This window comes from Anguilla rostrata, chromosome 3 (genome assembly GCF_018555375.3).
Source record: "Anguilla rostrata isolate EN2019 chromosome 3, ASM1855537v3, whole genome shotgun sequence".
NCBI classification, from domain to species: domain Eukaryota; kingdom Metazoa; phylum Chordata; class Actinopteri; order Anguilliformes; family Anguillidae; genus Anguilla; species Anguilla rostrata.
Window position 1 is genome coordinate 63,203,782 of NC_057935.1, and position 24,941 is coordinate 63,228,722.

General features: G+C 44.2%; 1 protein-coding gene across 2 annotated transcripts; it reads left to right on the plus strand.

Moving 5' to 3' along the window:
- Positions 1 to 336: 336 nt before the first annotated feature.
- ocrl (OCRL inositol polyphosphate-5-phosphatase) lies at positions 337 to 23,345 on the plus strand. 2 transcript variants are annotated; one of them, XM_064329269.1, is made up of 24 exons: positions 337 to 1,513; positions 2,140 to 2,220; positions 4,115 to 4,206; positions 4,766 to 4,804; positions 5,915 to 6,028; positions 7,114 to 7,299; positions 8,014 to 8,266; positions 9,062 to 9,196; positions 9,710 to 9,811; positions 10,121 to 10,235; positions 10,673 to 10,789; positions 11,272 to 11,453; positions 11,630 to 11,741; positions 12,008 to 12,117; positions 12,550 to 12,685; positions 13,518 to 13,628; positions 15,333 to 15,498; positions 15,841 to 16,076; positions 17,019 to 17,042; positions 18,662 to 18,781; positions 20,092 to 20,176; positions 21,071 to 21,198; positions 21,584 to 21,695; positions 22,231 to 23,345. In XM_064329269.1, exons 1-24 carry the CDS (start codon positions 1,461 to 1,463, stop codon positions 22,353 to 22,355), a joined length of 2,934 nt encoding a protein of 977 aa, XP_064185339.1. In that variant the 5' UTR covers positions 337 to 1,460; the 3' UTR covers positions 22,356 to 23,345. The 2 variants fall into 2 exon arrangements, with proteins under 2 accessions (XP_064185339.1, XP_064185340.1); XM_064329270.1 differs by having other exon boundaries at positions 341 to 1,513; positions 8,017 to 8,266.
- The last annotated feature ends 1,596 nt before the right edge of the window (positions 23,346 to 24,941 follow it).

A 24,941-nucleotide genomic window follows, 5' to 3' on the forward strand; every position in this document is an offset into this window, starting at 1 on the left:
TGATCTTGCGTCTACACATTATTAGGGGTGTAAAGTAAACCAAACCGCTCATAGCTGTACACTTCTTGCGCGATCGCATCTCCCAATCAGGATGACTGTCTCTGCCTGCCCCCTAGTGGCAGAACTAACTTCACAGTGGTCAGGGCAGCAGCTCATTGGCCATCTTTCGACGCAGACTACTTCTACACTATATATTGGTTCCACTCCCATACATGTCCCCACCCCACCTCCTCCTAGCACACCAACCTTTTTCACTAAATTGAGGTTATGCTATTTTAAGGTGGTTTTATTATATGGCAATATGTATAATTTATTAGATCTTATGTAATCTGTATGTGTTCTATTCAGAATGTGTATTTAATTTCTTGGTTAGCATCATTAACTTTCACTTGCTACTTTAGTGACTCGGTCTGGCACTGCCCATTATTCAGGTACAAGATCTGTGTTGTAAGGCGCTCGGAAGAGCGTCTGCTAAATGAACGTAATGTCATAATACTGCTTGTCTTTTTTCATATAGACTAGCAGCATGCCGCCGAAATAAATAATTACACTAGTCTATTAGAATTCCAATTGTGGTTCCATTTCCAACAATTAGTATTATTAGTAAGCGATGTTTTTCGCCAGGACCCATTACAAGGGATAGCCTACAGGGGTAGGCTACTTTCCGTCCAAGAAACGAAATTATTTTGTCCGAGAAAAATACCTACGCTAAAACAAACGACAGTTATTGACCAGTCGTTCTAGAGTCAGTCCGTTTTCGCTTCAAAAGAAAAGGGTTTATTACAATTGCAGGCTTATGTCGTATTTCAGGTCGGACGGTCCGCCTCATTGTACCCGTAGCGCGGAGAAAGAAGTTGCCAACAACACAGGTGTCCTCCGTGAATGGGCGGGGACGATATCGCATTGCTACCAGGTGTATCAACCGGCAAGAAAACCATTGTGAAGGGATAGGTTGTCAAAATGAAAATGTGACGACTCGAGATCTTTCTCGCTAATACTAGGCTATTTAGACTAGCTTCTTGAAAATCACATCCTTTCTCACTAGAAAACAACCGCTAACGTTAGCTAAAGTTATCCGGTTTAAGAACGCACATTGGGCGGCGTTTCACTCATTCAGTCGAACCGGATTAGGATAGCAAACTAAATTATATATAGCCTAAGCTGTCTCCGGTCCGGCTTCGGGAGAAAGTCGTTTTCTTGGGTGGGGAACATGGCTAGCTATACTGTACTCATCTAGCGAGGCTGCAATACTGGAAACTGCAACTGGAGGCTTGCTGTTCACGTGTAGCTGATGAAGTAGCGAAAATACGGGTAGATCCAGTAATCCTCTGGCAGCTGTCTCCCAAGAAGGCCGTATATTGCTTGTTTTGGTTCTGAAGATGGCTAGCTAGCTAGGCTAGCTTGTCAAAAGCGTCTGGAAGAAGACGGACTGGAACACAGTCAACCATATCAATAATTCGATGACGATGGACAAGCTGTTGGGCTTTGGATTTTGTGAAGACAAATGTTTAGCAATATCCTTTCAAAAATGGCGATTTATAAAATCATTCAATAAATACAACATGGATAATTGTTGCTAATACCAAGCTAGCTGTTTGAAGGCTCGATAGTGCTGGTCAGTATTAGCGAGCTAGCACACATTAGCTTTCCATTAATTTTCCGTGTATTTGTCTGTTCCACGCTTATTTTGCCAGCATGTTATTTCGTTTGTGTGTTTGTAGCGACTCGAAACACCAGTTAATCAGGTAGGTATTTTTTCCATCATCAAATGTCAGCAATTAACGAAATAAGGATGGGTAGCAGCGACTACTAGACCGGTGATAAAAAAGATTGCTCCACATCTGATGCTTGTCTGTAATGTTGTCTGTGTAGTTGTTTTCATATGGTTTAAGCATAAATATTTGTTTCCATTGTCAATTTAGTGTTCAGATTGCAAAAGGATGTCCGTGAAGTGTGGAAATTGAACTAAAAAGCATTAGTGCTTTTTGTAAAAAAAAAAAAAAAAAGTGTCCGTTGCATGCAATTTTGAACAGGAGGGCTTGCCAAGACATTTAACTTTTTTACTCAAGTTAGCCTTGTGATTTGCACATACTCCATCACCGTCTTATCACAGTCACGATTTCTTAACCGACATGACCAAACCGTGAAGGGACAAGAGCTCAGAGATGGCAACAAGGAACCGAGGCTCCTGTCACTGATCGAGCGATCTGGAGACTACATGTGAGTGCGTAGCTGTTCACCCGGACAGTGACGTTATTGTGGTAATCTGTTGAAATCTGTTAAAATTACAAACATTTTTCCCTTATTGAAAACTACACTTTGCCATTTGTCGCAGTGTGTTGCTCTTTTGCTTCTGTTTAAGGGTACGCACTTTGAACAGGAGACATCTGTATGCATTAATGGATTCTTTTATATTTTTTCTGGACTTCATGCTTCATAAGGATTTGCCATAAAACTGAATTGCATGGTCATCCCACAGGCAAGACGAAAACGTTTATCTGTGGCATTAAGCAGAATATTTCAATTGAGTTTCATGGATTTCTATTCATCCATTACACTCTGTGCCCAAAATAATTATCAGGAAATCTGTGTGAAATATGAGCTTGTACTTTACTGTTCATGCTACTGGATGCTTTCCTTTTCAAGTGACCAGCAGGATATTGTTGGCTCCTTAAGAAGACTTGTCTCAAATTGCACAGAGGAGGCCTTTCACACATTGCTTAAAACGGATTAAACACGGGCCTTTATGGGCATCAGAGCAGCTAAACTCAGCATGTGTAACACAACGTGTTTTATAATGGTGACCCTGCAAAGTTACACAACGTAAAACAAGGACCTCCTTGTGTTACAAAATAAGACAAAGCCATACCAGTATTTGGTTCTCTCATGTTAGCTTACTGTGAATTGGAAAACGAAACCTGCTAGTATTGTTATTAGCACCGCCCGGGTCTCCTCCCAGCCCCAGAGGTCATCAGCATTTGCACATCAGCTTGGTGGCGAAGTTCAGGACATGGGAGTGGTATAATGGGAGGGTGTTATATGACCCATGTCTTCGGGTCTGCGGTGTGAGTGCTGCCATCGAAGGAGACCGTGTGTGCGTTCAGCTTCGGTACCAGCTAGCAGGATGCCTGTCCGCCTGCATTCCTCTGCCATGTCCCAGGGCCTAATGGGACTCACATGCCTGCAGCCCCTCTAACTGCATTAAAGCTGTTCTCTCCTAAGCTTCCTGCGGTCTCCACGGTGTGCTCAACCACTAAATTAGGTCACTATCTTTAGTGCGGAGTCCCAGGGCACTGAAAGTAATGTGGAAAGTGCTACAAGCAGAAGACTACTGTCGCCTTTTTTAATCAGCCCTCAAAGAGACGGGAATCCCTTTTTAGTCTAATGTGGCAGGCCAGACGCCTGGGCATTGAAAGCTCCAGATTTCCAGAATGTTCAGGGACTGTCACTGGGGCTTCAGGCTGTAGGTTTAAACATCTTGGTGCATCACGCTGTTTCTTTACCATCGGTCCTCCAACAGTACTGTTGGTAATTTCATAAAATATAAGACGATTAAATGTTTTTCAGTGAGAAAGAATAATCAAATTCAAGAAAATAAGTTATGCTCCCAAGTGACTTAGTTAATTCAATCCTCCAGCAGTGACGTTTCAGCCATTTGGTCTTGGTCAAGTGATGGAGCTCACGGTGTCTCTGCTCATGGGTTGAATTAAATAAATCACTCGGGATTAGCGTGTGGGCTGCTGTTTGGCCGTTGTGCTGTTCCCTCACTATCTGATTAGTGCATGCCCCTTTGCCCCATTAAACTGATTGCCAAAATTATTAGTGATGAGTCTAATCTCACAATCTCACAAATCAGAAGTGATAATTTAGTGCTGATTAAGTAAATACTTTGTCATTGTGTGACGTGCAGAAAAGCAATGCAAAAAGTGTTGGGTCAAAAATTTGAATGGGAATTCTTACTGCATACAGAGGACAACACAGTCTGAGAAGAAACTGCATTCTTGTCTAGTGGCGTCTGTGCTTGTGTAAAGATGAGACCTAGTGTCATTACAGAGAGGCTCATAAAGGCACTGTAAATGGGTATATTATGGCTTATACTGGCCCTGTCTTGTAGGTTGGGTGTTTTAGCCAATCCTGATGCTGTAGTGACGAGTCCAGTGCCTCAGTTGTCTATACCCATCAACAGCCATTTCCACCTTGTGCGGGGTAAGTATCATAGAGTTACGGAGCTCCTGTCTTTAATAGGCTTACTCTCTCTAAGCCATTTACAACCAAGTAAGTAGTAGAATAGATTGACTTTAGTCTCTAGTGGACTGTGAAATTAGCCTTTAGTGTCCCCTCATAAACAGTGCATTGACATTAAAAGGAAACATTGAATTTCACTCACTCCATAATGCACTTTACATCTGCAGGCATGATCAGTAGAAAGCATGTTCTAAGTGCCAGTATGAAATGGGCATGTCTGTATACACTGAAAACCCTGTGTGCAAATATTTATTTAAACACATTAATACAAAATGCACTATTCCTCCATTAAATAGCAGTGTTAGTAAATTTCCAGTACTTAGAAGTGAGTTGTGTTTATTTACATGTCTTTTTAGGCCTCAATTTAACAGATTAGTACATACTCACAGACCAGTTAAACACAACCAGTAGTATACATTCATAAAAAGTATTGCATGATTAACCTACAAGGTACCAAATGGATACTGAGTATCACTTTATGTTATAAACCCCTTTTTTCTTAAATTTTCTTCTTTTTCAGAGGCTGAGGAGGCACTACTCATTGATTTCCCCATTAACTGTGAGTAATGCCATGCTGAAGGTCATACGATGTGTAGGGCAATAGGACAAAATACTGGACATTTTGTGAAATGTTCAGCTGCACTTATGAAAGTTCTATAAATGCAGTTATGTATTTATTGCAAGTATTTATTGTCTTAAGAATTCACAATGGAGTCATTGTTTTTAAATGAAGAAATAAAATTAATAGATCTGAATTTTTTTCTTTCTGGAACCAACTGCTCAGTAAAGAAAGGAAATATATTCCATAATAGTAGTAGTGTGAATGAAATCCTTGTACATACTGGAATATTGGGTATTCACTTAATCCCAGCTGATAATTGGCTTAAATAATAATGTATTGTAAAAATATAAGTGAATACCACTTTAGAGTTCATTGTGAGATAGTTAAAACCTGCCTTGTGGCATGGCGTTCAAAATAAGTATGTTTTCACCTTTAATTCCCTAGAAAAGGAAATTTAATGTTCTGTTGTAAGTGCAAGTAAAATCTACTAAATGAGAGGAAGTCTCATCCTGTCCCAGGATTCTTTTCTGTCCTTAATGTGGAAACCCACTGAAACCTAAGGAATAGCTTTAAATACGTTTGTTTTATGGCTCAGTGTTGCTTTAATGAGTGTTTAGAACGGGCAAAGTAAATCAGTTTTATGTCTATAACAGATAAGGAGAGTTATTATATTGTACCCTGAGAACAGTATTTCAGCTACAGTGTAAAGATAAAAGCAGGCGGTTGTTATTTTGATGCTGTTAATCCAAGCTTGCAGCATTTTTGAAACATGCAATGGTGTACCTTGGCTGTCCAATTTTTATGGATATGAGCCAGTCATATATAGTTTCTATATATCTGCAGCAGTATAACCAGCTGCAGGTTTGAATACCTTAGTAAGCAGGTGCAGATTCTGTATGGGGTTCCCTGTGTACATGAGAGAGTTGTGTGTGTGTGTGTGTGTGTGCACGCGTGCGCACAGCTGTGTATATGCATACCTGTGAGTTTGTGTCCACGCGTGTGTGCATTTGTATATGTATTTGATTCTTGTATATGTGTTTGCGTGTGCACACGCGTGCGCATGTGTGCTTGCGTGCTCACAAACACGCACATGTGTGTGCTTCCCAGCTCCTTTGCGTGTGCGTGTGCAAGGCGAACGATCCCCGGAGCTGCTGCTGGAGTTGCTGGACGATGAGCGCAGTCGGGCTTTCTTTGCGCAGGTGAAGAAGGCCAAACATCAAGGTGAGGAGCTTCACGTACTGCGTGCCAGGCTGCTGTACGCCAGCAGGAAGTTTCTACATGTCTTCCCAAACCAGCAGGAATGTGCTCAAGAATTTCCTGTCCTGGCCGTCTCACTGTTGCAACAATATTTGCATGAGGAACTATGGGAAGATGAGTTGAAAGTCCTCAGTGTTTTAGCTATTCTGTCGCAAGGCTTTGTCCGTAGATGACAACAGAAGGAAAAAAAAAAATCCCTTGTGGATATTTTCACAATGAATTATGTGTATCTCAATGTAAATCGTAAGGAGGCTTAACCTGCTGTACTGGTTTTTTTTTAGTTCCTCAACAACTATGCCATCCGGTTCTACTTATGTCATTCCCTTGGATTTTTGTCTGGCACGTCCAGTCAATGATTTAAACTAGGCCGTTGTTATGACGTCACAGCAGGTGTAAAGTTTCTCAGCCAGTCGTCTTGTGTCACGGGCTGTTCTGTCTCTACTGTTCTTCCTGAGTGTTACTCAGCCCTTAACATTTCCATTATGAGGCTTGTGTGGTCTGGTGTGCTGAAGGGTTGTGCTGTAGTGAGGCGTGGCGTCCATGACATGAATTCCTCATTACTGATTGTATTATTTGAATTGTTTGTAAACGTGAGGACATATGAAATCCGTCCGCGGATGACGCATAGTGATACTACACCAAATGTCTTCTTTTGAATGTTAAAAAAATTGGACGTGCACACCAGGGATCTTATGAAACTGAGTCCATTGTTTGAGGCTGCCACTAGCAGAGGCTGTTTCCTCGGGTTTATTTTATGATCCTTCCATCTTTCATGTGTTGGTTTTTAGACGGGAAGATGTGCACATTTCTGTCTGATGCTGTTGCTGTGGGGAAGTGTGCAGATACACCATTGTTTCCACCCCTGACTTATGGAGGAATATGCATTTGACTTGGATTCTCATAGGAACCAGTGGAAAATTTGTAATTCTATACGCCAGAGCACAATACTGATTAGACAAGGGTTTTCCAGCTTCCAGCGGTGTTTCCTTCTTCAGTGAGTCATTCGATCCAGCCATTTCAATAAAGCCTGCTTTTCTTTTCTTTTTCAGCCGTGTCAAAAACACCCCCACCCAAAAGGATGGTCCCTCTTGCCCCAGTACCCCATTTGAAGCCAGTCCCTGCTGCCCCACAGAAGGTTGTCTCCAAACCAGCGGCCATGGTGCTGCCCAGCACCAAACCCTCTGTGACTGCCCTGCCCATCAACCCTAGCAACGGGACAGTCCCACTCAGCACAGGTGTGGACCAGACCTGGACAAAATACTTTATTTGAAGTACTTTAACTCTTTAGAGACCAGTCAATGCTGCAGATTACTGATAGGTTATTGTAAAATAATCATTTTAAAAAATTTCCTTTTTTTTCACCTTTCACAAGCGGAGTGGGTGAAATAAAGACACAAATACATCTCCATTGGTCTCATTCCATTATTACTGAATGTACAGAACAACAATGTGCCAAGAGAATAGAGAGAGAAATCTGTTTGGTTTTCAATTGTTGCTTAAGGCAGACAATGCTGTAACTTTACTACGTCACCAAGCCACTCCCTGTTTACAACGTTCAGTAGCAGCAGTAGGCACTGACAAATAAATAGCAGCATAAAACGCAAGCATGTAAAGCATGCAAGATGTTATTCTCGGTTAATTTATGCAAAGCATCTCATGCACAACAAAAATTTATGGTGCAGGCAGTTTAGATTCACCATCAGAACAAAATTATTCTTTCACATAAATTGTACACGGTTTTGTTTATAAGTCTCGAAGACCTGCACATTAGAATTTTGCTGCTACTTGAAGTATTTCCAGTACATATGTGATCCTGGTGAAGTGTGGGCAGGCCAGAGAAAATGTCTTGTCTCTTACCTCAAACCTGTGTCTTTTGATCGGAGTGAGCAGTAAAGATTAGGATGCTGAACTGGTTTTGTCAGTGATAAATGTCCCACATCTGCCTTCAGCAGATGCCCGAGATCCAGCTCTGTCCCTGGCTATGGACTTCGGCTTCGAGAACCATTTCAACCACGCCCTGAAGGTGGAGGAGAAGAAGAACCAGCAGAACCGCATCGTCGCTCCTCGTGGGGCTCCTCCACCGCCCCCGTTGCCCCCCCGAAAGCCGCCCCCCTGCGCCCCTCCTCCTGGGCTTCCCCCCAGGAACAGAGCACCGTCCCTGCCGAGCAGGGATGGGCCTGTCAACACCCCCACCAGCAGAGAGTGAGTATCCTTACAGGACACATCATTCATTTCTGAATACAATAATTTCTGCGTGCTTCTTATACGTTTATTTTGTTTTCTTGTTTTAAGTCTAATGTAAAAGTAGTTTTGTCTTGGCTTTTTATGCTAACCTAAATAAAAAAAGAGTATTAGTCTTCATGGAAGTGCTGTTAGAAGAATCAGCCAAGTTGCTGAGAAAGCTTGCCAGTGGCTCAATGGTTTTTAGATTATGTTTTAGTGTTGTATAGAATTTGACGCTTGTAAGAGGAACAGCGGCATTGCTCATTATGAGGTTCCCCTTGCTGCAGCTATTGTACCTTATGGATGCAAGACTCTGTTTTTTAAATGAATTTTAGGAGTATAGGTTTTATTAGTATTTTAATTTATTTGCATATGTGATGCCTAACTGAAACCTTCAAACAGAGTTTTGTTTCCTTTAAGGTTAGCCACGCTCACTTATTACTTACTATGAACTTGACAAGGTTGTGAGCAAAGTCCACCCCACTTCTGAGGATGTGCTTCTCTAAACCTGTGGTCTGTTACATCATACATAAACGGCTGTTACATTATTTTCTGCTGTGCGTGTAAATTCAAATCAACTTTCCTTGAGGTTTTTAAAAAATAGAACTTTATACTTTTTAAAATAAGAGAGTGAGGTCGGTGCTGTGGGGGACCACTGGGCCACTATTAATTTGCATAAGCAGTGCTGTCTGTGATAATGCAGTTGCCTCACAGGCGCATAGTACTGATGTAATAACTTCCCGGGCACATAGTGATGATGTAATGCCTTCACAGGCGCATGACCTCTGCTGAACGCTCCACCACCATGAGGCACGCCATGTTCCCCCCTCAGTCCAGCCAGCGGGAGGGGCTCATCAAACACCGCCTGGCCAAAAAGGAGAAGGAGTATGTGGACATACACAACTTCAGGTGAGAGTCCGGTGGTCTTACTCCAGAGAGCAGATGAAAGCTGTGTGTGTGTGTGTGTGTGTGTGTGTGTGTGTATGTGTGTGTGTATGTGTCACAGTGTCCTGCACTGTGAATGACTGTGTCTTTCTCTGTGAATGACAGTGTCCTGCTCTGTGAATGACAGCGTCCTGCTCTGTGAATGACTGTGTCCTGCTCTGTGAATGACAGCATCCTGCTCTGTGAATGACAGTGTCCTGCTCTGTGCATGACCGTGCCCTGCTCTGTGAATGACCGTGTCCTGCTCTGTGAATGACCGTGTCCTGCTCTGTGAATGACTGTGTCCTGCTCTGTGAATGACTGTGTCCTGCTCTGTGAAAGACTGTGTCCTGCTCTGTGAAAGACCGTGTCCTGCTCTGTGAATGACAGCGTCCTGCTCTGTGAATGACTGTGTCCTGCTCTGTGAATGACCGTGTCCTGCTCTGTGAAAGACTGTGTCCTGCTCTGTGAAAGACAGCGTCCTGCTCTGTGCTGCAGGTTCTTCACAGGGACGTGGAATGTGAATGGCCAGCCTCCTGAGGGCAGTCTGAGGCCTTGGCTTTGCTGTGACCCTGAGCCTCCAGACGTTTACGCTTTGGGGTCAGTATGGGGACCAGGATCAGTCAGGGTCACGCGCCATTTTATTACCTTTAACGTCCGTGCCAACTGCCCTGCTTGTGAGGGCATTTAATGTAGTCAGTATATCCTATTGAGTTCTGGTATGCCTGGCTTAGAATTTATAATTACCTCCTGCTGTAGTTATACTGGATTTATTAAGAATGTTTATTCTGTTTGTTTTCTGTGAAGTGTAAATGGTAGATTCATGCTTTATGGAGATGCAGTGCTTTATTTGAATGTGCTGTGCTGTGGCATCTGCCACCGTATGTGTGGCTCCTTTGATTTTCAAAGGTTCCAGGAGCTGGACCTGAGCACTGAGGCCTTCTTCTACCTGGACTCATCCAAAGAGCAGCTGTGGGTGGAGGCTGTGGAGAGGAACCTGCACTCTAAAGCCAAGTATAGCCATGTGAGTCAGAGGCTCAATAGCACCTGCCCAAACTCAGGACTTCCTATTTGGTGTGCGATAACTGGAACTGGTGTGGACTTTTTTTCTGCCTAGAAGATTAATTTTATGCTCCCATTGTAGTTAATGGTTATAATATCTTTGCTATTTAAATAGCATTGGTTCACCTGAAGATTAACAATTTACAAAGCTGTAATGATTTGTATTTCACTTTCTTGGTTACGGAAAACCGTACAGGTTTGATTTGGTCCCGAATGCCTTTTCTTTGCTGCTTTGAAAGCTTTGCTAATGGGATGGAGAATGCCTTTGAAAGTAAAGAATTTTCAAGATGCTGTAGAACAAGATTCTTCAGCTTTTTTTAAAAACAAACATACTTTTCTGTCCGCAGTGATGGATAGCCGCAAAGTCTGAGCTAAGTTCTGGGCTTGTTTGTTCTTCAGGTCCGCACCATTCGCCTGGTGGGCATGATGCTGGTGGTGTTCGTCAACAGTGAGCACAGGAACCACATCAAAGAGGTGGCAGTCGGGTCCGTGGGTACGGGCATCATGGGTAAAATGGTGCGGATGAAGTACTGTGACGTGCTCACTTCCATGACTCACTTTGACCTTCCTCATTGTATAGAAGTAATATGGTCAGTGCGGTTTGTGCTGTTCCTTGTGCTATAAGACAAGATTTACTGTATGTTTTGAGCGTGCACTTTAATTTCACTTCAGTTTATTGCAGGCTTTTATTTTAGGCATTTAGCAGGCGCATGCATTTTTTGCACGTACAGTTTGTTCTTGCAGCGAGGTATTTGCTCTTTATTTGTCCTTTTTATTTTCACTATTAGAATATACTTCTTGTTTCTAAGTGCTCTTGAAAAGAAAATGGCGGCTGGCGGCAGCATGTTTCTCAGAGGAAAACGCTGCTTGTCTGTGCTCTCCTGAGTGTACGGAGGAGGATTGCAGTAGTGAGACCAGCTTAGATAGGCGAAATAAATAAATAAAACAAAAAAAATAGTAGAGAAAATAAATAATGAAATAAAAATATGCATTTTCAGGGAAATAAGGGTGGCGTGGGGGTGCGGTTCGTGTTCCACAACACCAGCTTCTGCATCGTCAACTCTCACCTGGCGGCCCACGTGGAACACTTTGAGCGCCGTAACCAGGACTACAAGGACATCTGCGCCCGAATGACCTTCCACCTGCTGGACTACCCCCCGCTCAGCATCGTCAAGCACGAGTGAGCCCCCCACCCAGCCCCAGAGAGCAGGCCTCGAGGCTGCAGCATTTCATTACCATGGCTCTAATCTCCGTTTGATTTTCTGGTTAAACAGTGCTTATGTACTGCTTATATATACTTCTCATGGGACGCTGGAGGTACTGAATGCTTTTATGACCCTTTTTTTTTTTTTACAGTGTAGTCATTTGGCTGGGAGATCTGAACTACCGGCTGTTCATGTACGATGCAACTGAAGTCAAATGCCTCATCTCCAAAAATGATCTGAAGAAGCTTCTGGAATGTGACCAGGTGGGTTGTGTTTAGGTCTTGGTGTCTCTCTTCTCTCGTCTTTATTCAAACTGTTCCCATTACCTCATAACAGCACCTGTATCACATATGAAACCAAAGAGGTAATAATTCTGAAACCCCAGTTTTACTCTGGTAGACATTAGCTTCCTCTATTGGTAAAGATGCTTGTGACCACAAGTTATTCCACCAAGTGGAGTAGTTCCTCTATAGCTTTAAATAGCATATGTGTCTATAAGTGGGTGTTTTTTTTCCCCTCATATTTTAAGCTCAATGTCCAAAGGCAGACACATCAGGCCTTCACTGACTTCATGGAGGGAGAGATCAAGTTTATACCCACATACAAGTATGACCCCAGAACAGACCGCTGGGACTCCAGGTAGACAACCCGACCCTTGCCTCTCTCTGTTCGTTTGTCATTGTGTGGCCCTACAGCATTACCTGTGAAAGTGTCGAATGGAGCAGATACTCTGGATGAGATGAGGGTGGAGGATGGAGCGGATGAGGGTGGAGGATGGAGGATGTGGGTGGACGGTGGAGGGTTGAGGGTGGAGGATGGAGGATGTGGGTGGACGGTGGAGGATTGAGGGTGGAGGATGGAGCGGATGAGGGTGGAGGATGGAGAGCATGTGGATGGAGGGGATGAGGGTGGAGGGTGGAGGATGTGGGTGGATGGTGGACGGTGGAGGGTTGAGGGTGGAGGATGGAGAGCATGTGGGTGGAAGGTGGAGGATGGAGGGGATGAGGGTGGAGGGTACAGGAGGCAGGGTGCATTCTCCGTTGACTGAGTGCTGGAGGGCTCCCTCTGCAGTGGGAAGTGCCGTGTCCCGGCCTGGTGCGACCGGATCCTGTGGAGGGGCACCGGAGTGAAACAGCTGCAGTACCGGAGCCACATGGCGCTGCAGACCAGCGACCACAAGCCCGTCAGCGCCCTCTTCAGCATCGGGGTGAGACACACGCCCACATGGCCTCTCATTGGCCCACTGTCACTTATATGGGTAGTCATCAGTGTGTGGCACTAAAGCCTGATAGCTTTAAAACTTTAAAAATGTAATTGACAGTATTTTCAGCATTTCTTTGTTTTAACCTGAAACAAACAAAAAAATGAAGCCTTGCAAGATGAAGGGTAGTACATTAGTAAGAGTTTCGAGTCTGCAACCTCAAGGAGTATTAAGTGAATATTTAAAATTGCATGAGGGCGTCTAGCTTCTCTTGGAACCAATAAGTCTAGAGGAAATTACTTCAGAGCAATGAGATGAGGGTGGCAGTGGGAGGTGCCTTAAATATCTCCTTAATGAGCCACAGACAGTGTTCCTGTACTCGTATACAACCATTAACCATTGGACTATACCATGTGGCTATAGTATAATAACTGTCTGTGAGTTCATCCTAATGTAACCTAGTGAAAATAAATCTGGGAGACCGTAGTCGTGTACCTGTATTGTAGCTGCAGTCCTTGCTGAACATTCTTGTGTGGTGTGTCTTAAACCCTTTAAGGTGTGAAATCACAAATATGAGATTAGGATGTTCTTAACTGTAACAATCACTACTGGTTATTCAAAGCTATGCAGTTCTGAAACACTAACTTACAATTTTGAAAAAACATTCCAAAAAACCTACTTCACAAAGCATGGAGAAATGATAGAATTTAGTGAAATTCTTTGAATGTCCTTGAATGAGTCTATTGTTGAGGGGGTTGGTTGGGCACTGTCACTTCCTGTTGCTAAGCGGGTAGGTTGGGTACTGGGAGGGGGGTTGACGTTTCTCTATGTGTGACAGGTGAAGGTCGTGAACGAGCAGCGGCACATGAAGGTCTTCGAGGAGATCGTGCGCATGATGGACAGGATGGAGAACGAGTTCCTGCCGTCCCTGGTGCTGACGCGAAGGGAGGTGAGCAGAGCGAAGGAGCAAAGGGCCCAGAGTCCGTGTTAGTACAGTGCCTCAGAGCAGAACAGCTGACCTAGGATCAGTTTGGCCAGTCAGAAATGGACATCAGTTGTTTGAAAGGATGACAGAAATAGAAAGCATTGAAATACTTGATTCGGAATCAAAGGACATTATCAGTGACTCGCATGACTCTGACTCTGAGTAGTGTGTAGAAGACAAAATCGCAGATCCTGATGCCGCAGTACAGCTGGTCAGGGGTTGAACCTGAGGTGCAGGGATCGAAGCTGGAGGATTTTTCCCAAAGCCAACAACCAGGCCACGATTTAAAGGAGTACTCTGACTTTTTGGGAAATTCACCCAATTCTTACCCAGATTTATTTGGGAAGATTGATACAAATTTCATACCTGTGTGTCCAATACAAGGATTTTAGACAATAAGGGTTGCAGATGGACTATACTAGCTTAACTCCTACCTTAGCTCTGTGAAGTGTACCATCTAGTATCTCCAAAGCTGAGGTAGTGTCACGCATTGCCACAATGGGAGCTATGGCAGGCAAAGCTCCATTCAGTTTGTCCTCTCTTCCCTTCAATCTTTTCACCACTGTCCTGGATCACACCCTTGTAGACTTGGGGGGTTTTTTTTTTTTAGCTCCACAAGGACATGATGCACTTTTAGTATGTACAACTGGGCTGTTCGTTTGCAGTGTGTTGGCCTGGAGTCATTTGCGTTTGCATATTTACGTAAGGTATGTTTCAGGTCTTAATCGAATTAGTATCTACTCTAATCCGCCTCTAGACAGCAAATTGGTCTAGCATCATATGTTGATTTAACTCATCTTCCATTAGTGTTGTTGCAATAATTTTCTGATGCGGATCAAGTTGTAGCGATATGAGCTAATTTTTTAATGGAAAAGGAGCTATAGCTAATTTAACAGTATCTGACTTGACTTCCTCCACCTTCAACCTCACAAAATGTGACAAGTCGCTCTGGATAAGAGCGTCTGCTAAATGCCTGTAATGTAATGTAATGTAATGTGACGTAAGTGACGTAGGCCCAGCCTCACTGAAAAAGGGAGGCTGTGCATAAAAGTAAGCTCATCAGATCTTTTATTTCCTGCCTTTATTTCAATAAAACTATCTATTTAATGTTGTGAATAATAAAATAGGACAATTTTGCTCGTGCATTATATGTTTCATAATATGTGGTGCTTACCCGTTAATGTTCGTAACAAGATGTACAGTTGCACCGGGGACATGTGACCACATTAATCTGGTTAAGCAGAACTTCATTAGCCATTACTGGAGAGGGAAATGACTGTGCCATGCCAGCCACTTCCATTTGAGCGCCGGCAGCAGTAGTGGATTCGTTTTCAGTCCACATTAAATATGGAGGGAGGTGTACATTTTCTGTTTCCCACTGAGAATGTTCTTTCTTCCTGGACTGACTATTGCTGCTGCTGCTGCTGGTTTGGAATTTATAGGCTTAATGCTTTCCTGTATTTGGATGAGACCCCAGAGCGCCCTGTGCCATGTGATACCTGTGTGTTTGTGTAGGCGGATGTGCCTGTGCACGCATGTGTAATTGTTAGTGGATGTGTGCGTGTATGTGTGCATGTGGTTGTGTGTGCAAACGTACGGGTATTTGCTCATCTGCGTGTTCGTGCTTCGCCCTCATCCCTGGGATATACCTGGTATTTCCTCCCGCAGTTCCACTTTGAGAACGTGAAGTTCTGCCAGGTTCAGAGGGAGCGCTTTCAGATCACCAACGACGGCCAGGCCCCCTGCCACTTCAGCTTCATCCCCAAGCTCAACGACACCCAGTACTGCAAGCCCTGGCTGAAGGCCGAGCCCTGCCACGGCTTCCTGGAGCCCAGTGAGTCCGCCTCACTGATGCAGAATAATAATAACAATAATAATCATAATCATAATAGTTTATATAGCTTATTCATTTAGCTTTTCGTACAGTGGTTCTTGCTTCATAATGTAGAAAAATGGTTCCCAGTCTTGTTGGTGCTGGTGGGGTGTTAGAGAAATATTTTGGGGAAGAATATGTAAATACAAAAACATACTTTATGTATTGTACAGTATCTATCGGCATTTACAACAGTCAAGCTAAACTCTGAAAGTGTGTGTCGAAGTTACAGACAAATCCAGGCCTTTATCTCTCTGAACTGCCCCGGTTTCGGCTCGTGATCGGTCGGTTTCTCCCACTCAGACGAGACGCAGGAGATCTGCCTGGAGGTGCTCGTGAACAAGGACTCCGTGACCCTGCTCAACTCGGGGGAGGACTCCATCCAGGACATCCTGGTGCTGCACCTGGACCAGGGCAAGGACTACTTCCTCACCGTCAGCGGCAACTACCTGCCCAGCTGCTTCGGCACGTCGCTGGAGGCGCTGTGCCGCATGAAGAAGCCCATCCGCGAGATCCCCATCACCAAGCTCATCGACCTGGTGAGGCTATGGCCGCCCTGGCGGCGGGGGTGGGTGTGGCCTTAGGCATGGCTTTTGAGTGGGAGTTGGCATGAGTGTGGCCTTGGGAGTAGGGATAGGCGTGGTCTTTTGGGGCGACATAGCTCAGGAGGTAAGACTGATTGTCTGGCAGTCGGAGGGTTGCCGGTTCAAACCCCGCCCTGGGCGTGTCGAAGTGTCCTTGAGCAAGACACCTAACCCCTAACTGCTCTGGCGAATGAGAGGCATCAATTGTAAAGCGCTTTGGATAAAAGCGCTATATAAATGCAGTCCATTTACCATTTTGAGTGGGAGTGGGGATGGGTTTCGTCTTTTGAATGGGAGTGGGAATAGGTGTAATCTTGTGAGTGGGAGTGGGGATGGGCGTGGTCTTTTGAGTGAGAGTTGTCAATGGGTGTTGTGTGGCTGCTGCCGGGGTTTTATTTAGAGTCCCTGTGAACAGCGATGAAGTGACCAGAGCACTGAGTAACTGCTGTTGTGCTAAGAGGACATATGTAAGAAAGGGTTTTCTGAAGAGCGGTAATGAAATGAGTGCTGCTTTTGCGCGGGGCTGGATGGAGGGATTGATAAAAGCTAAGCAGTTCTAGGGCTGGCGTTGCTAAAATCCATTTTATTTCTGCTTCTGCCCTGGTTTTCAGTGATGATGCTTCAGTGCTTTCCACAATAAATATTTCTCTGTTACTCAAGGTATGAGTCTGTAGCCTGTAGCCCTTTATACTGAATATAGGCCCAGTTTATTCAGTGTATTCAGTTTACACTGAGTACAGGCCCCGGTGCTGGTTTTTGAAAACGTTTTCAAAAAACAAAAGGATAGCATGCTGTGAATCTTCAGTCACTGTGTTGTTTTTCTTCTCTCTTTTCTTCTTCCTCTCCCCTTAATCCCTCTCTTCCGATCACACTCTGTTTGGGCTGGTTGCTGCTCAGGGAGAAGAAGGCTTCATGGACCAGGTAAAAATAGAGCAATGTTTACAGCAAGGGCATCCAATAAGAGTCCTTTATATCTACATAACTTGTTTTTGTGATAATTTGTGACTGATTTTGAGAGCATATGTTAAATCCAGATTCCATGTATGCCCACAGTGTATACACAAGTCTTTTATTCAAATGCTTAAGAATTAATGTGAAATTAACGCCCTTTCTGCCATCAAGGACTGGAATTGCTTACTCTAGCATACTCTTGTCTGGCTTTGTACTGTAACAGTGGCCTGAATTCATTACACAATGTCCTTTAACTGACAAAGCATCTGACTTATAGTTAAATGTGACTGTTAAGTTTTTCTTCCAAAGCATTGATTGGTGAGTGCTTATTGATCGCATGGAGTCCGGCAATGGTGGGTCATTTTTGACCCTGTGGACTCGGGGTGGATACATAATATGAAGACAACACAAGGGTTAAGACGAATGGGTCTTTCCAGAGAATGCAGGGGCTGGCCCGGCATATCCCAGCAGCGCTTGCATGGAGCCGCATTTAAATCCTGTGAGCCAAGCTGACTATCAGCTCCTGGAGCGGCGTCAGTTAATCAACATGGCTGACGGTTTAATTACAGTAATCTGTGATGTAAGGCTCCGGACGCTGTACGCAGTATATCTCGGTGGGTTCGGCCTGTTCGCAGCAGTGCTGCAAACTGCTGTCTGCGCCCAGAGGAATTTTCCTTGATGCTGGTGTTCCATAGGAACCTTTAACGATGGGTCCACGTTGGCGCTGTTGTCATCTGTCATCGACTTGTCATCCTGTCACCTGCCACCCCACCCCCTCAAGTGTGCAGGCGAGCTGCTTTCCAGGGAAGGAAGTCGCACACAGTACTGTACGCTCCCTGTCGATGACTGAAAGTGAGCGGATTCTCTGACTGTTAAGCCCCGCCCCGTCGCAGCATCCAGGCCGTGTCCTCTGTCAGAGTTTCCTTCTCAAGTTTCCTCTGCGGTTATTTTGGGCTCCTGCTCTGTGCTCCCAGGGATCCGTTTCACGCGTCCGGAGGAATGCGATGGAGTGTAAAGTGGCCCTCGTCCAAGTCACTGATTAAATATTTGCTTGTTTATCATCCGTGGTGATGATGTCCATTTAGAGAGGGCTGTAGAATGTGGGTTGAATGCATACAGTATATTCTCTTTTAATCTGTAAGTACACCCTTAAATCAGTCTGTCTACCAAATTATTAATGTAAAAATCATTCCAACTTCAAACAAACACTTTGAACCATACATTTCTCTGAGACTTAACAAAACCTGTCCAATTTTTATTTATTTATTTATTGTTGAAAGTGGATATGAAATTCAAAGGTTAAGGACAAATGTTGAGTGAATCCAGGCCACAGTGTAATGTGTCAGATTCTACCAGTGTGAGTTAAAACAGTACTCCCGCGTGCTTACATTGTATATTTTCTTATTGTTTATTGCTATTTATTGGTTGGTCCTCATGGTGAAAAAGTAGTCGGGCAGAAATTTAACACAGACTGTGCAACTCTAAAAGAACGACATAATTCAAATTCCCTTCTGTGCTTGTGTCTCCTGCACATGCTATCTGTGTCCCAGTTTGTGTCTAATCTTGGCCATTCATTTCTCGCCACCCAGGAAAAGTCCCAGATAAGCTTCCTCCTGGCGGACTCTCCCGGAACTGAAGATAGGCCCTTGAAGATCCCCAAGGAGGTGTGGCTTCTGGTAAACCACCTCTTCACCAAGTCCTGCCAACAGGTGAGGCTTAGCGGGCGGCACAACACCCTCTTTCCAATGTGTGTAGCCCAAACAGGCGTAGGTCGACTCCACCTCGCTCAGGTCACAGATTTTTTGTAAGATGTTTAAAAATAAATAAATAAATAAAAAGTAAGGCTGACCGTATCACTTTTAAGTCTTTTTCTCTAAATTGGTTTCAGGGTAATACTGTACAGTCAGAGACCACCCATTTATTTATTCGGTTTCCAGTGAAATCAGCCATTCAGTACAAAAAAAATTTTCAGTGTCAGACAGTAATGTAGGACACATATATTTCGCAGATAATAATAGGAAATCCTCCACCACTACATATAGTATCAGACCTATCAGTATGTGTCCGCTCTCTTTCATGCACCCTACTACCAGTTTGTCTTCCATTCTTCCAAGCAACAAACAAGTTACAGCTATGTCTTCCCAACAAAAGTTGTTACAGAAAGTGTCTATGACGTTATGTTGGAAGCCTTTGCCTTCAAAAGTGACTCCAACAGTCAAGCAAACAACTACCCAAACACACCTTAGCTGTCTTGTAGATTTCTTTGTCATGTGTATCTAAAATGGCTAAAGGAGATGTTTCTAGTAAGATTAGATATAAGATAATGCAGCTGCATAAGGAAGGTGAAAGTGAAAGGAGAATAAGTGGAGAAATGGAATTCAAAAGAATATTGCAAGACAGAAATTTTAGGACTCCTAACAACCGTGCAAGAACTGGTAGAGCACTGAAACTATCGCCGTCTCAAAGACTGTTTTTAAAGATTTTATCTTCGAGCTAGGAAAAAAAGATCAAGCTCCACTTTTGCATCAGATCTGAAGGAGTTCACAGGTGTTTCTGTCATTCCTTCCACTGTGAGAAGACAACTCATTGCTATGGGTCTGAAAGAATGTGTAGCTGTCAAAAGGCCCCTACTGAGGAAAGAAAATAATCAGAAGAGAAGAACAAGATTTGATATTTTAAATATCTGTGAAGTTTTTTGTGTAATTTTGCATTTTATATATATATATATATATTTGCTGCATTATAGTCTGACAGTGAAATAAATAACTTTCTCTTAATGGCTGTTTCACTGGAAAGTAAACAAGAGAATGGGTGGTCTGTGACTTTTACCCAGTACTGTATGTGCTCCTGAAATCAGCAAACTGGAATAGACAAGAAAAGCCGAAATAATTTGTAGTTTTTCGAATGAGACGCTGCACAAGCAAAACCTTGCCTAGCTCCATGGGAAACACAGACCTGACAACTTGAACAGGGGCCAAGGCCTAATTTCTCTCTCTCGACTGGGATTGGTTGGTTCTAGGAGGACCTCTTCCAGACACCAGGCCTGGAGGAGGAGCTGCAGCATATCATTGACTGCCTGGACACCAGCATTCCTGAAACCATACGTATCCTTTCCCCTCTGGATCCACGGCAACACATACACATGTTTTTCATAGATCTGTTTACATAACCCATAATTGCAGATTGGTTTGCCTCTTTAGTTGCACAAAACCACAGGGCGTATTTTTGTTAGGGGCAGCAGACCCCTGTTGGTGTCGCTGTGTACAAATAGCCAACATAGTCCATCTGGTTTCGCAGATAAGTGGATAAATGGGTCCGTGACAAGACGCAGGGCTCAATGTTGTAACTTTACTCGACCCATTTCTTTCTTAAGTGTGCTCGGGACCTTTAACGCTTCTGGCAAGCCCTCAAAAACCAAAGAGGAAAGTAAATAAAATACAAGTAAGCCCAAAGACAGTCTGCTGTTGCAGAAATACGTGATCCATTAGCCCCACTAGAGTCCCATAAACAGTGTTTCTTGCGGCCATGTGGAAGTGTTTTGGCAGGGTGCCCTAGAGCTCTTTGGGCAGATGGCTGCAGCCTTAATCGGTCTGCATCAACCTTCACTTTTCTGGTCCTTTCTCCAGGTTCTTGTACATTTTCTCTCTACCCCCTTCTCTTACCATTCTGAGCTTGGCTTACTTTCCTACCCCTCTGTTCACCCCCCGTTCTCTGTTTTTCCCGCTCCTTTTCCCCACTGCCCCCCTTGAGGGTTTGGCTGTTGATGCCATGTTGATCTCTGCATTGTTTTCCCCCTCTTTATCTTTCCCTATGGCTCTATTTCGCTTTCACTTTTCCCTGTTTTTCCCTCTTTATCACCCTACTCTCCCATCCTTCTCTCTTTCCCTACTTCTTCCCTTCTTCTCTCTCTCTCTCTCTCGCTCTCCCCCCCCCTCTCTGTCGTGCTAGCATGTCGCTCCATGTTTCTCTTTTTGCTTCCCTGACGGTGCCTGTGTCAGCTGGCTGTAACCACTCAGTGGCGGAGGCCCTGCTGATCCTGCTGGAGGCCCTGCCGGAGCCCGTGGTGTGTTACGAGCTGTACCAGCGCTGCCTGGAGGCCTCCCATGACAGCCGCCTCTGCAGACAGGTGACTGGCCACCCACCTGTGGATGACTGTCTGTATTCTGCATCTAACCCCACATAACCCTAACCGCCATGATGTGCTATTATCACCTGAAAAGCATTGTAGGTTCCAGATAGATGTTATTTTGCATAATTAAATATACATTCTTTGGGGAGGCAGTGTGGTATAGTACTTTAGGAACTGGCCTTGTAACCTGGCCAGCCTGTTTTTGCAGCTAATTAGTCCCAAACATTATGGAGCGCACTGTATGTAACTGATTGTATTGGCATAGGACATGAAGTGGGTACTATTAACTGGAAATGAATGTTCTATTTATAGTGTTGTTCTATTAGACCTGGGCATGTATTGACCTTTGACCCCTGTGCTTTTCCCTTGTTCTGACCGGCAGCTCATTTCCCAGCTTCCCCGGGTCCATCGCAACGTGTTCCGTTATCTCATGAGTTTCCTGAGAGAGCTGCTCAAGTACTCCCACAGCAACAACCTTAACGCCAACTTCTTAGGTTAGTCAGTGCTTCGCGTTCACTTCCTCCCCCAAGCTCAGTCTCATCCAATACAGAACGTTCCAGGAACACTGAGGAACATTCTGGATGGGTTGGGTTCTTGTTTGTGTGTCCAGAGAGTCTTATTATGAGAATGTCTTAAAACAGTTTTAAAATGCATTGATTGTTTCAAATAAATCGGGGTTAGGGTTAGAAAATATTCTGGTGCCACCCCCTGATGGTTATCATTTAGTCATGGAAAACGCATTAAGGAGCATGGTAATCAATAAAAATTTAAGAACATTGCTGTGATCATTGACATGTCTCGTTTGTTGTACATTGCTGGCATTTGTATAAAATAATGTGAGGATCAATGCTTGATTCAAATTTTGCAATGTTTTACGATTGCTTTGATCCTGCCAGAACTAATGGAATGTACGTTTTCAGAACGTCTACCCCAACTTTCTGGAACCCATTAAATAATCCGCAGGCTTAGCAAGTGCGTCTGACTGGGCGTGCCCCTTTTTTCTGCTCTTTCTCTCCCCCTGTCCGTCAGCCACTCTGTTCGCCAGCCTCCTCATCAGGCCGCCGCCCAACGTGGCGGGCCGGCAGTCGGGCCAGGACCGGCAGAAGGCCATCGACTTCGTCCTGGGGTTCCTGATGGGCGGGGACGTGGAGTGAGACCGGCGGGACGCTCGCCACTCGCTGCTGCGCTCTACGGCCCGGCTCTGCGCGGGGGGGGACCGGAGCGCTTCGGGAGGGAGGTGCTCTTTGGCCCGGGGCCAGGGACACATTCGACGCCGCGGTTGTGGTAATGGCGAACGTGGAAAGAGGCGGCGGGTTTACTGGGAAGGGTTCCTCCCCTCCACCGCTGATTGGCTCCCTCCGTTCCTCTCCCTTCGCTTTAAGCAAAAAGTCATCACCGTGCTGGTTTCTCCCCTAAGTAAGCACAACTCTCAATACATGCCGTCTAAGCAGTTCCTCTCCGCTACTTCCTGGACCAAGAAGGACACAACCTCCTCTGTTGTACATGGTACTGCTTTCCTGAGTGGACACGTTGACCCTACCTTTCTATATAAAATCCACTTTGCTGGCTTTTTGCACCAAAAGGATCCCCGTGTGGTAAACTTGTGACTCTCATTGTGTGTTTTGGTCCTGGGTACAAAGAAATGTGCAGCTTATTGCACTAAAGACAGGCCACAGTGAGGGGGTGATTGGACTGACTTTAAGACTTTAAGTGATGCTGCTTGAATGTTTCTCTTGACTAAGACTAAGGTCAAGATGTTCTTCTCAAGTTTAATCTAGTATTCAGACTCAGATTCTCTCATTGGACCAAAAAAAACACACCTGGGAATTTTTCCGGTTAAGCACTTTGTTCCAGGCAATTCAGAACTTTGTAATGATCAGAAATTCTACCACTGAGCTGCAAGACTTTTATGTGATGCCCAGGTCTGAAGATAATTGATTGATTCAAAATTGTCAGCAGTTACATCTGTAGTTGTATACATTGTATATTTATTTTTAGTTCCGTTTTAGCAAACCAACTGTTTGATCCTCCTCGTCCTGCGTTTCCTTTATCGATATGATATAGGGAACTTAAAATGAAGTGGAAGAAAATAAGCTTTGTCATTTTATGACGAATGCTTGAAGTAAATATTTGTTTTTGCTTTCCTCCTGGTTGACTGGAGCGTATTTTTGCCATCTTGTAGACCTTAACTGCAGCTGTGAAGTGCCTTTCCTGGTGACTTCATGTTGGATACTTATTGTACTCTTCGCCCACTGTTCAGTTTCAGAACGTCCACAACCCACCCACTTTCTTTCAAAGAACAATAGGGCTGGATTCCCTGTACCCTTCATAATAACTGATAATAATTGCAGTGAAAGTGTTCAGACACGCCCCTTGCAATTATGTCTTTGTGGTTGTTAATAGTGTTTCACCTATCATTGTCTGCTGTAGATATAATACTTCACTTCATAGTATAATGGTACGAGAATGAGTTGACATACAGTACTGTATATGGCATGCAGGTTACACGTTCAAAAAGTGGTGGCCTGTTCTTTACAGATTTTGGTAAACGCTATTCTTTATGTTTTCTATTTGCAACGATATTGGTATGATGATACAATGCTTTTCTCTCAGAGAGTAACTGTCACTCATTAATGTGGCACTTTCCAGTGACATCACACTGAGGTATTCAAAGAATTTTGTGCTGCTGAAAATTCATCGGACATGCATGGAGAAACTGAAAAAAGCCAGTTTTATAAACCTTACTGTTAGTAGCTCATTACTTACAGTAGGTCAAAGCATGAATTGCTTGTGATCCTTCTGCATATAGCATGTAGCTATAAGCATATAGCGGCCATACCTGGCATTTATTTGCTTTACAAGACTGACTGCTCATCCTAAATTTGTTTGTGCTAACATGTTACAGTTCTTGTAATGTCACTGTAACGTGAACTGTTCTTATGCTTGCTCTAGCATTTTACCTGTGGATACTACACTGTACCTCCGTACTACACTTGCTTTAACTGCCCTCAGGGGCACTTCTCTTGCTTGTGAATTGAATCCCTGGCTCGATCATTGCTCTCCATTTAAACGGTACTCCGTGTCTGAAGTGGCATGTGCGTAGGTCAGAGGAACGTGTTGCGTAAAGGGCCTCGATGTACCAGTTTAATTACAGGCCAGGCCGCCTTGGAACGCGTTCCCTACTCTGCAGAAGAATGTCACACCGCTCTTAGAACACGCAGCACGACTTCCCTAAACACGGGCGCTCCGTAAAACACAGGAAGCTGTGCCTCACGACACCTGTCTGTCGTCTGCTTTTAAGAATACCCGTAAAACACCCGGCATCACCGTCTCCCCGCTTCCCGCTAAAGCTTCTTATTTAGTCGCTGCGATGGAGCGTCAGGATGCCAGCGGACTCCCGAGTGAGCGAGGAGGACACCCTCTTGCAATCAGGGATGCGATTTTTCCGGAATTTTCCGGTTTAATCAGGAAGTCCTGTTTTTCATACCCTTAATTAAGAACAAAAACTTTTTTTTTGCTTTGACAGCTCACAGGAAAGAGTCTTCAGTGATTCAAGCCCAGTACTGGTGACCTCATAGGCATTAAGGATCTGAAAAATAAAATTTTCTGATTAATGTGGAAAATCGAGAAAAGTCGCTTCCTGAGAAAAGTCAAATACCAGGCCGTTTGCTGACTCGTGAAAGGCCTGGCAATGCGTTTTCATTGCCACAGAGGTTTTCCCTCACCCTTATAAATGGCGG